This window comes from Tachypleus tridentatus, chromosome 1 (assembly GCF_004210375.1).
Source record: "Tachypleus tridentatus isolate NWPU-2018 chromosome 1, ASM421037v1, whole genome shotgun sequence".
In the NCBI taxonomy this organism is placed as follows: domain Eukaryota; kingdom Metazoa; phylum Arthropoda; class Merostomata; order Xiphosura; family Limulidae; genus Tachypleus; species Tachypleus tridentatus.
The window spans coordinates 1,583,408-1,596,135 of record NC_134825.1 but is presented as its reverse complement, the minus strand read 5'-3'; the positions used below and the strand labels follow the sequence as shown (position 1 = coordinate 1,596,135).

The following is a 12,728-nucleotide window of genomic DNA, read 5'->3' as shown; positions in this document are numbered from 1 at the left end:
TTTTGTTTTTTCAAATATTTTCGATCACGTGACTTTGTTCAAATGTTTGCTTGAAATCAAGCATTTGGTTTAGTTGCAAATCTGCTCGTTAATAAAATTAAAGGAACCCGAGCGTCGTCTGTCGTTAATAAAATGCTGTGAATATTTTCTCTGGTGACTTACACCGACAGAAAGAGAGTTAAATGGCCCAACTATAAAGTGCACCATGTAATATCTGATTTTAGAAGAAAACAAAATGCCATAATTAAAGACACATTTTGTGACATAGATTAACCGATACTTTTATTTATATCATAACATAAGGTACAATATTCTTCACTGATTACGCTAGATAAAGAAGTAAATTATCCAAGTTCCATATTTACTGATCTGCGTTCATTTTATCAAACATTTAAATTTCTTAACATATACTCTTACTTAGGGTATCTTGGAGTAAATAAAGGTTTTAAATACACGAATCTTATTAATAAAAATCTGAACTAACGTTTGTTTGAGAGTTAGTTCACAAAAATCTTGACCTTTGTTGTTTACTATACATCTGAACGTGATGAGTAAATGTCTTTTTTAAGTATTACCAGTTTTAATAAAGAAACAATGAAATAGAACTGGAAGTTTTCAAAATCTGAGCAGTACAAGTCTTGCCATATCTGATGTTACTTTATCATAATAGTGGCTGATCCACGTACTGCAATAATAACATACTGATCAAATATGCCATACTTAATGATTCACTTACACACCAAATTAAAGATGGTTTGTCCTGAAAAAAGGTTGCAATACTAAGTATAACAGCTATGAGCATTCACGGGAAAACATTGTAAAGGGGGGTTACTTAATTAACAATTTTATTGTTACATAGATGTGTATTTATTAAAACAAAATCTCATATAGGGCAAAATAACAGCAGTGTGCTTCATCAAAATACAGACATTTAGATGGAATAAATAAAGCATTTTGTTTCAGTCAAAAACACAGATAAACTACAATGTGATGTTTGAATGAAATACTTCATACACTGCAGAGATAAACTGCACTGTGATGTTCGAATGAAATACTTCATACACTACAGAGATAAACCACAAGGTGATTTTGAATCAAATACTTCATACACTATACATCGATATAAACTTTAATGGGTAACATGACATACATACTTCAGACACTACTCAGATACACCAAAATATCATGCTAGAAAGTATTTCAGACTACACTCCTAACTAAGAAATATTAATTAAACAATTCATAGAGAAATCACAGGTTTCTAAAACACAACACATAAGTTGTGTTGAATGAAACACATTAGTTATACATCTTATTCGTCTTAATATACAACTGAATTAAATACATTCAGTTTTAAATAAACTATTTATGCATAAAAAATTAACTCAAAATGGATATTTTTGTACATTTAACAAAATGTAATTTCAACCTTCAACACAAGTTGTACAGTATTTAAATTCTAAATTGTTATCATTATCAAAACTGAGTCCCCCTGTAATATGTTTTTGATATTTAAAACAAACTGTTATTTCATATTAACTTAAAAAAGAAATATCAGATAAAGGTTACGATTATCAATTTCCTTTTTGTAAGTAATAATAAATAACTATACAAAAATAAGGTTATACAACAATCAAAACAAAAATGTATAGTCCCACATATAAATGTACACATAATGAAATGACAAAAAAGTTAAGAGTCTGACACATGAAATCTAATGTTTTTGAAAAAGTTGTGTAACATCAGTGGAAGTCCTATAGGACACAACAAAGCAATATAAGTTAGTTCAATATACAGTATAATACAGATGGTACGACTCTAGAAACACTTGAAAAATTTACTCTACAATTTTAGGCCTGAGGTATTAGAGACAGTTAACCTACAAACTGGATAACTTAATGGTGTGTATGATTTTAGACCACAACTATTACAGATAGTTAACTTACAAACTGCATGCTCTTTGTGGAGTAGAAAATAATGTATGTTGTGTTTTAAAACCATATTAATCAGTCACTAAGAAATTTTCTACCTATTCTCATACAACTAGGTGTTTAACAATTGTTTGTTAAATAAATTAACCAACTGTTCAACAAGCGATTGTGTCCTGTCCAGTTATTCAACTAGTGGTTGTAATTCCCCTATTTGCTCAAGAGAATATCAGTCACTATCAATAACTGTTTAATACATGAATGCACTAAGGAACTGAGAAGTAAAACTTTTACACTTTCCATTTGTAGTTACTGTTTTAATTAATGTCCCTAAGTGACAAACAAACACAGAAACCAGTATACAATACTGAAGTTCATAAACAGTTGTTACATCACAGCAACATTCAACTGTTTAATGGAAATAAAATATTTTATAAATTAATGTCACAAAGGTATAACAATTCTTCCTGATCTAATAACTCAAGATTTCTGTCACTGTTAGTGCTGTTCTAACGTCTACGTCATCCTGGCCTGCCGCTGTTCTAATGCCTACGTCATCCTGGCCTGCCGCTGTTCTAATGCCTATGTCATCCTGGCCTGCCGCTGTTCTTGCTGTTTTAACACCTATGTCCTTCTGAAATGTCACTGTTTTTATGGTTCTAACATCTACATGGTTCTGATCTGTCACCTCTGATGTTTTGATTTGTCACTGCACTCAGGAGTGAATTAAGGTAGGGGCTGTAGCCCCAGGCTTGGGATTATATACAAAATGTTTTAATTTGTTAAAGTACAATGATTAATAATAATAAAACTCGATTGAATCTTCTTATTCTTTAAAAGTTTATGTGATGTAGGTAGGCCTGTGGTGTGACATAGTGGAGAGATTTGATTAGCTTGCCTCCAAAAAGCATGATAAAGTAAAGCACCACTTTTACCTAGCTGACTTGCATAAACTTTACAATGTAAAAGTGCTAGATATAACCAGACTAATTGAATGATAGGACTTGATCTATAAAAATCTCTGCACTCCACTTATAATGCCTAGCTTCTCTCTCTCTCTCTCTCAGGGTTTGTTCCTAACACTATTCTTATCATATGATCAAGTAGTAGGCCTTGAATATGACAACCTAAGTTGCTAGGATAGATTGAAGACACCTAAATCTTTTGATTCTTCATTCTCAAAAGCTGCAAATTTTGTTGAAGAAAAAGTGCTGTCACTCTGTAAGAAATGATTAAACTCTTAAGTTTTTACAACATATTGTAACAATATTGTGTTTCTTGAATATAATTTACAAATTATCCTGTAAACAATCCATAATTATCTATGGACTTACACTGTCCAACCTATCACCTGTAAACAATTCATAATTACATGCCTTATACATGGGCCCACCTACCACCTGTAAATAATTCACAATTACCTGTGGCCTACAATAGCTCACCTGTTAGTTGTAAAGTTATTTACAGCATCAATTTCTGATTTTGATGCAGTAAATGATGCTCAATCGCTTGTTACAAATCTATCTGACATCCCTTCCACACCCTTTCACATACATACATATTACTCATTTAGTGTTCATCCTGTTTATTATATGAAGTACAAACACAAGAGCAGTTAGGAAAACTGAAGCCAAAGAAAGAGGAAGGAAAAATTGAGAAGGTAGTGACGACAGTGAAAACAACAATGTTTCTGATAACAAACAACCATATCATATCAAGATCTCAATTGGAAAGTGCCAAAAACATAACCACCACCAAATACAGTGAAAAAAATAATGTAGAAACTACAACACTTGACACTGATGATTGTTACCCTCATCAAGTTGAGCAACTACCAATTAGAAGAAATCAATTACATATTACAATGTCAATGATGATAACTACCTAGCCTTTACTTTGACATTGGGACATGAATAAGTTTCTCATGAAACTGGTAATTTTGTTTGTGCATAGTACTTGGATGAAAATTTCACAGCAGCTATAAAATTTATTTTGAGCAAGAAGTTTAACAGCCAATGGTCATAGTTTTTTTTTCTTACATGCAATTAAATGGAGAAAAGGTTAAAAAATGACTGGTTTTGCTATGCACAATAAAAGGGAAAAATATTTTGTCTTATATGCAAATTACACTATGTAACACAAATTTTGTTGATGGATAGCATGCATTATTTCTTAATTGCTTATCTTGTAAAAGTACAGAAAATGGCCATTATTCCCTTCAAACTTTGTTTTTGTGACCTGGATAATGAAATTTAGAAATTAACCTATTTTCTATGTAACAACAAGCAAATTCTCAGATTTTCATTTATATAAGGTCTGAATAAAACAACATATGAATCAAAATTTACATGTATTTATACTAAAGTTATACAAAAATGTTTAGAAGTGAGTAGTTTTTCAAGATTTGCGACTGTAATGTAAATCACTTTCACGTATCAGCTCCCAAATATAGTCTCACATCATGTTTTCATCATACAATCCCAGGTTACAAAAGCAAAGTCTGAAGAGAAAAATAGGTCTCTTCCATTTACTTTAGGCAGAAGCAATTAGGAAATAACACTTTCTATCCAGGAACAAGAAAAAGTAAAAATTTTGTTACATGGTGTTATCAATAGCAATGGACACATTTTTCCTAGCAATAACTGATTACTCTAACTAGAAACATGCTGTAAGGGACTTTAAGATGTCACAAAACAAGCTCAATGCATCAGTGTTGCATCAACAAACTTGTTGTTCAAAAGTAAGCAAATCAATAATATTTTAACAAAGCAGATGGAGTCTGGCAACAATTTATATTCTTTTGATCATAAAGCATTCAGAGGAAGTAATGAAGTAGTCGAGTTCAGTGCATAATGGCAACTACCACTTAACAAGATTGGAGTTATTAACTGAGTACAATACATTTATTGAAACCAGCAACTGAGGGAAACAGTAATGTTTCATATTAACCCTCAATTATTTTTGACAAATTAATATAAATTATATATGAAGTTCTCGCCAATATTGCCTAGGAAACCAAAACATCCAAGTATTATTCAGTGTTTGCTGATTCTACTCCAGACAGATCCCACATGGATCAACTGACAATAATCTTCAGACATATTGTAGATCAGTGTATTCTAACAGCCAGTGCATGATCTGGTACCCGAGTGCAAGATGTTGAAAAAGAAATAAAGTTTATGATAAACTGATTAACTTATCATTTTTATTTAACTTAAACAATTAACATTAACCCTTTCATTATGGGAAGGTCTAAGTGCACATTTTAATACTTTAGTAACTTACATTCAAAGTTTAATTAAGCTACTTAATTGTCATGGTACATGAATAAGTTTAACATAAAAACTTAAATAATAAATCAAATTTTAAAATTATATAAATTTCAAATTCTTGATTTTAAAATGAAATATTTAAAAACAACCTCACTTTGGGACAATTTGTTTTCTTGGCATTTCCTCTTCATGAATTTATTTACCACCCCTCTGAGAAGTAGAACATTAAACAAATTATTCCCTGTAATGTAGTTATTGATCAGGTGAAGCAAAACTGTTATAACCTTCACTCTTATTTGTCTAACTCTAAAGAGCAATTGAATAGAAAATCAGACACCTCCTGCTATAATTACCTGCCACATTCTATCTTCCACAATTTAACAATAGGTTTTTTCATAATGTTTAAAATGATTGTTTTTTACCAACAGAAAACCAAGATTTTAAGTATCAAATGACATATTCAATTTTACATTTCATTGCACAAAGAATTAACAGGTTGTCTAAATCTGGAACTTATTTTCCCACGAGAAACACATCACAGAGTTTAGCTGAATTTTAATGATTTTTGTCTCAAATTTAGAAAGCCAGATAAACTGAGTGTTATAGAACATTGTCTGCTTTTTCCTTACTATTATTGTGTGGTCTTTGATACATTATTTAATCAGAGAAGTAACATTTTTAAAGAGTAGTAAAATTAGTATAAAAGATTAGGGCTAACAATCTGGGAAAGTGGATAAAATAGAACATTCAGGGGGTGAGTAATATATTTCTTCTTCTTTCTCACATATTCTTTATTTGTTATTATAAAAGTAACTAAAAATGTAAAAATAATAACTTTTAGGCTATATAGCTTAAATGAGATATAATTAATAAAAATAATAAATTATCATGAGTTATACTAGGACTAACAGCTCTCAAGTAGCATGGTTTGTATGGCATTAAAACATAAAAATTTAATTAGAAACAGATGTATATTGTCAGGAGCTTGAAGGTAATTGTGACTTGTATTGTTATTTATTTATTTTAATATTAAGGCTAGGCCTAGCACAGTACATATTAGATCAGTTGGACCAACCTCATTATTAAAGTAGAGAAATACAATATATCTCTTTGGGCTTGGCATGGCTAAGTGTGTTAAGGTGTTCGACTCGTAATCTGAGGGTCATCACGGGTTTGAATCCTAGCGTAGATAGCCCTCGAGTAGCTTTGCGCGAAATTAAAAAACAAACAATATATTTCAAAATTACCTTCAAGCTCTTGACTGTATACATCTATTTTCAATTAAATTTTAGTGTTTTAGTGCCTTTCAAACCATGTTTATTAAACTTTCCACCATGAAAAGTGTCAATGTAAAAAGCTAAAGGAAGTTAATTACATTACTTTCCAGTAAAACTCTCTTGTAGTTTATAGTGAGCAATTTAAGTTATATTTTTACATTTCCTATTCATGCAGTAAGGCTAATACAGAATATTTTGATTAGTTGCTAGCACTATAATGATAAATTTGTTCATATGAAGAACATTCCTAAAAGAAATCTGGTGTAGTTTTCATATCTTAGTCAATGCTTCAAATGTATCCTTTGGACCAGAAATGATAAAAAAAAAATACTTCAAAATTTTTTCATTGATTTTAAGTTTAACAGAGGCTCATAAAAATACCAAGTTTAAACATTATTGTTTTACAGAGGTTATTTCATGTGATTGGGAAAGATGAAATTGATTATCACTTTTGTTTATATCCAAATAATTTTCAGTCATTGTCCATTTTTGTCATCTGGCAATCTTATTCTTCAGATTCAAGTGAGCAATTGCCTTTTGAACTTCAAAACATGAATAATTATTGAAACTGATAACAAATAACAGTTTAAAACTGTAGGAAAACAGGACGACTAAAAAGAAAAAAACAATACACACTGAATAAATTTATTAGTAAAGAGAAGCCACATATTTCAAATTCATTTATGAGTTAATGTTGAAGAGTTAAATTGTGAAGACAAATTTGATTGTACATGGGTGTTTTCTTATAGCAAAGTCACATCGGACTATCTGCTGAGCCCACCGAGGGGAATCAAACCCCTGATTTTAGCATTGTAAATCCAAAGATTGTATATCTATGAAAAAAAATCCTAGTATTGTACAACAATAATAATTAATACTTAAAAGTAGGTTTTACTGTTTGTAGAGTTAAATGTTTTTGCTTAAACCAGGGCATATTATTTGTGGTGATATTTTAGAATATGATAGCATAAGCCATAAAAAGTTATTTATCACTTATAAAGTATTCAGAATTTCAAAACAAATGAGTACAATTTCTGCTATGAAAATTGCATGAGATGAAATCCCAAAATTGTTTGTTCAGAACATTTATTGTCACAGAAAAGTCACTCATTAAATCTTCATGTTTGATAGTCTTTCAAATTGCTAAAAGTAAGAAACCATTCTCAATAGGAGAAGTGATAAATCTATGTTTGGTGGACTTGAGTTTTGAAGTTTTGGGCACAGTAGTTGGAGATAAAATGAGAACCATAATTTCTAAGTTAATCAAAAAAATGGAAGACCAGTTGATTCAAAAATCAAATTGTTTGCAATATAGTTGGATGAGTCAACTGATATTTCAAAGTCATACTTTTAAGCTACATGTCTTATTGATGCTGAAGACAAGAAACAAAAAATTACTGTGCTGCCAGGAATACCACAAGTTTCAAATAATTTAAAGCATTAAATGTGGGCTTGATCGGAAAAATTGTTTTGATCCATATGCATGGCTGACACACATAACTGAGAAGCATTCAGGAGTGTTGGCAAAAACAAGCTGTCAATGAAATGGTATTTACACACTAATTTATAGTGAGAATTTTTAGCAACAAAAAATACGTCTTCAATCCTGAATGATGTTCTTACACAATCAGTACAAACTGTTAATTTTATTAAGAACAATGCAAAGAATTTACGATTGTTTACCATGGAACATAAGCATCTACTAATGCATACTGAAGTGCAATGGTTATAGGTATAGAAGGTTTCCTATATATTCCAATTTCATAAGCTTGACTAATTTGGATATTTCATATATCACAAGTATTGTTCCTAAACACCTAGCTTCTTTACATCACTACCATCTGAAAAAGACCTACAACTAGGAAATTGGTGAAAACTGTTTACAGAAGACAAAAACCTTCAACCTGACTAACACTGAATTGGAAAAGTTGATCATGTTCTCTTCAGATTTAGAGCTGATAGCAGTTTTTAATACAATGACCATCACTCAGTTTTGTATAAAAGCAAAGGTGGAATACCCAGCACTGCATGAAAAAGTAATAACTACTTACTTGTGCAAGAACTTTTCTTTAGCTATGATGGTAATAAAACACAGATATCATTAGAGTACATTACATTTAACAGTAACATCTCTTTGTCTAAGAAAATAAAACTTATTGAGGGTAATGGGACAGCAGCAATCATAGTGACAACAGAAAAAAGATATATTACTTCATTAAATTTAAGTGCAGTTCTTTATTGTAGGTTTTCTATTTTGTAGTTGCAATTTGCTGAAGTGGATAATTAAAATATTAAATTACTTAAAAGGATGTATGTATGTTTCATATAGAGCAACTTTAGGGAGAAAGATCATTCTCAATGTTAAAATAGATAAAGAAAACATTTTGATCAACAATGTGCCAAGACAGACTAAATTGGACACACACTTTTGTGTGTAGAAAATGAATTGCTAGAATCACTCAATACTGGACAGATCATAAAAACCTTTGCTACCAGAAAGCCATTAGTTCAATCAAATGCAGATGACATGACCTGCTATAATTATGGGGCAGAGTACAAATATTGGTGTGATGTAGGTGTGTGTGGGTGTAAATACACGAGTTGTTGAGTAAATATGTGTGTGGTTTCCTTCTGTCTATGTACTCTGTTGTTTAAATAACAATTTAGTCTGTGTTAGAGCACCCCTTTTCCTATTCAAGAATCATGTATTATTGTTCATTAATTTACAGACACATTTTGCAAATGTGGATATTATTTTGATGTTTTCAAAAGTAAAATATACCTTGGGGTTTAGTTGTTTTTCTTCCTGTCTTTCATCATGATTATAATAGGCACTGTAAACAAATGTAGTTCCAGGCCTATCTGACACTTAACACACCCCTGATCATAATTCGTAATTTAACATTGTTATTCCTTATCTGACACCACAGATACTCTGTTCTTTCTGGTGTAATAATTAAGCTGTTTCTTATGTTGTTCCAATATGTTACCCTTCTTCCTGATCTAACACCACAGATATTCTGTTCTTTCTGGTGTAATACTTAAGCTGTTTCTTATATTGTTCCAATATGTTACTCTTCTTCCTGATCTAAAACCTTTAATCACTTTGATCTATCCTTTCCTTACAATCCAATTCTTGAGTTACTTGCATTTAATGTCAAAATATTCAAGACATCACAAAATGATCTCATTCATTCATTCGCCATTAATCTTACCGATTTCAAACAGAGATCTCATTCATTCATTCGCTGTTAATCTTACCGATTTCAAACAGATATCTCATTCATTAATTCGCTGTTAATCTTACCGATTTCAAACAGATATCTCATTCATTAATTCGCTGTTAATCTTACCGATTTCAAACAGATATCTCATTCATTCATTCGCCGTTAATCTTACCGATTTCAAACAGATATCTCATTCATTAATTCGCTGTTAATCTTACCGATTTCAAACAGATATCTCATTCATTAATTCGCTGTTAATCTTACCGATTTCAAACAGATATCTCATTCATTAATTCGCTGTTAATCTTACCGATTTCAAACAGATATCTCATTCATTAATTCGCTGTTAATCTTACCGATTTCAAACAGTGATTTCATTCATTCATTTGCTGTTAATCTTACTGATTTCAAACAGTGATCTCGTTCATTCATTTGCTGTTAATCTTACTGATCTATAGAATGATCTTCCTTATCCACTGGCTTTCACCCTCCTCATTATTCATAACATCTCTAAACAAACATTTAAATTAATTCAGGTGATAAAAAACCTTATAACTGCAACAAGCACTTTTTAATCTATCACTAAACATTTCTAAATTAGTAAACTGATTTTAATGAGATATTGCACTGTTCTTTCTCATCTAACAACACAATCTTTGTACTCCTTCAGTAAATCCCTCTTAATCTGAAATACCAATAAAATCTTCTCTACTTGATAAGTCATGAAATTGTCTTATTTAATATCTCAAATAATTATTATTCAATACTTCCATATTTCTGGCCTTAATAATTCAAGAATAAAATAATTTTTAAACCAGAAAAACAAATTTCCTGTTTCATGCATCATCATTTTCTTATCTGGTGTCATGGACCAATATACTGAACAGCAGGGTGTAACATGTGACAGTCCTTACTGTAACACCTTTGTTCCCCACGAAACAGCAATGTTTTGAGAAAAAAAAAGAGAGAGAGTAAAAACCAAGAACATTTTTCCTGGACTCAAGTTTTTTGTTCCTCTGAACTAAGGAAAGTATGAACATTTCTTCACCCACAATACAGAGTCATCACAGTAACTGTGATCAAGTTTAAAACTTACATCTTGTCTTCAAATCTGAAAAACAAAAAGCAAAAAAAAAAGAAGTACATAATAATAATGATCATCCAGGAATTTAAAATGCTCTAATACAACACACAAGCAAAATCAATCTTAAAAAAAAAATAACTGTTTTTGAAATAACACTCAAGATCTTCATCTCAATAATTAACATACTGATAATAAAAATTAAACAAAATTCAAAATTCCTTCATATTATTATTACTATCATTCTTGTTTTGCAATTTTTATAACAAAGATTGGCTGAAAATACTTAATTCAAACCTGTTACAAAAACTGTGCAGGCCACAGGACTCCTTTTATGTTGATTCTTGAAAGAGAAGAGATTTGATCACTTTTGCATCATGACTTGCCAAATTTCTATTTTGAAGCCATTCAGCACTGAAGCCTACAGCAAAAACTGTGAGATATATTGCAAAATCTATACTCAGCTATTGAACAAATTCTTGTGAAGGTTGTAGAGCTATTTTTAAATCCATTCTTGAAAGTTTAGGTTGCCAAATACTCACCAACACTGCTCTAAAATATCATCATCAGAAGTTTTACATTGTCGTTTAAGTTTACTGTATTCCCCATCTGAATTTTGACTGTCAGGTTGCTGAGTTGTTGTGACCAGATCAAAGGTATACTCTGCTAGGTACTTCTTCAAAAGGTCATGAAAATAGTTCTGAAGAACTTTGGCAGCATTATGTAAGGATGATCCTTCCTGGATTGAATTAAATAAAACAGGTACTTTCTAACAGGACTTGATTATAACACTTAACACTAGAATGCCAATGTGGGGTCACTGAGCCCTTACCATCTGGTGTTAATGAATGAAAATTTAACTCTGTCATTCTAGGCTTAAAAGAACTAATATAACATTTGAAGATATAAACCATAAACATTAACCCTCTGGTACATTCAGAACCACAAGTACTAGCTATTCGGTACATTCAGAACCAGAATTACCACCTGTTTGGTATGTTCACAACTAAAAATATTAACTGCTTTGTATCTTCAAAATCAATAATACCATCTGTTTGGTATATTCAGCACCTCAAGTACTAATTGTTTGACATGTTAATAACCATAAATATTAACCATTTGGTACATAAATTAATATTTTACTAAACTGAAAATAATACTTACTTCTGCTGACAATATACCTATTTCTCGATCTCCAGGGTTTCCACTCTTCACCTATTTAATCATTCAACATACTTGCTCCAGCATTTTATGCTAGCTTCGATTACCTTAGGGAAATTCAAACTTGCAAAATTCATCAACTTCAAAGCACCCTCTATCTAAGTACAGTAAACACCTCATTCAGATAATCATTTTTTTCGAGACATGAACCAGTTCTCAGTGAGGAGAGAGGGTGAGAGAGTGTCAGCAGAAGTAAGTATTATTGCAAATACACTTTCAGTTTAGGAAAGTGTTAACCTCTAAACCATACATGCCTCCACTGATAATATAGCTAGAAGAAGGTAGTGGAGCTGGAACAGGCATGATCCATCCAGAAGGCATCTGGATAAAGATGGTACAAGAGTGGAGGAACTGCACTACATCCAGAACACCTGGAATGTTGGTCTTGCATCAAAGGTGGAATAAAACATGATATTCATCTGTATAGGCCAGTCCCAACAAGTTAGCCAAGGTTCCACAACTCAAGGTTGAAATTAAGGGGACATGATCCCTGTCACACACTGGTTGCTAGGTCATTTAAGGTAAAATGTTTACTTAACTTTACTAAAATGTATTAATTTTCACTAAAATATGTAAGTAAAAACTAACACATTTTGATAAAGTTAACTTATTTTCTTATTCTTATTTCAATTAATTTTTCTTCTTTACTTTGGAGAGCAGTCATCTTCCCACAACTGTCTGCAGGCAGTGAAGGGTGATATAGATGTGGAACATTGTGGGCT

At 31.2% G+C, this 12,728-nt stretch overlaps 1 protein-coding gene across 4 annotated transcripts in view; it reads right to left on the bottom strand.

Annotated features, from left to right (window-relative positions):
* Positions 1–255: 255 nt before the first annotated feature.
* The window catches only part of LOC143227898 (transcription intermediary factor 1-alpha-like), a 92,975-nt gene continuing 80,502 nt past the window's right edge, over positions 256–12,728 (bottom strand). For 2 of the 4 annotated variants that reach the window (XM_076459285.1, XM_076459406.1), the window contains exon 16: positions 10,840–11,524. In XM_076459285.1, coding sequence (XP_076315400.1) covers positions 11,324–11,524 — 201 coding nt within the window. In that variant the 3' untranslated portion in view covers positions 10,840–11,323. Of the gene's footprint in view, positions 10,816–10,838; positions 11,525–12,728 lie in introns of those variants that run through there. The other 2 variants (XM_076459349.1, XM_076459456.1) reach the window with 2 other exon arrangements.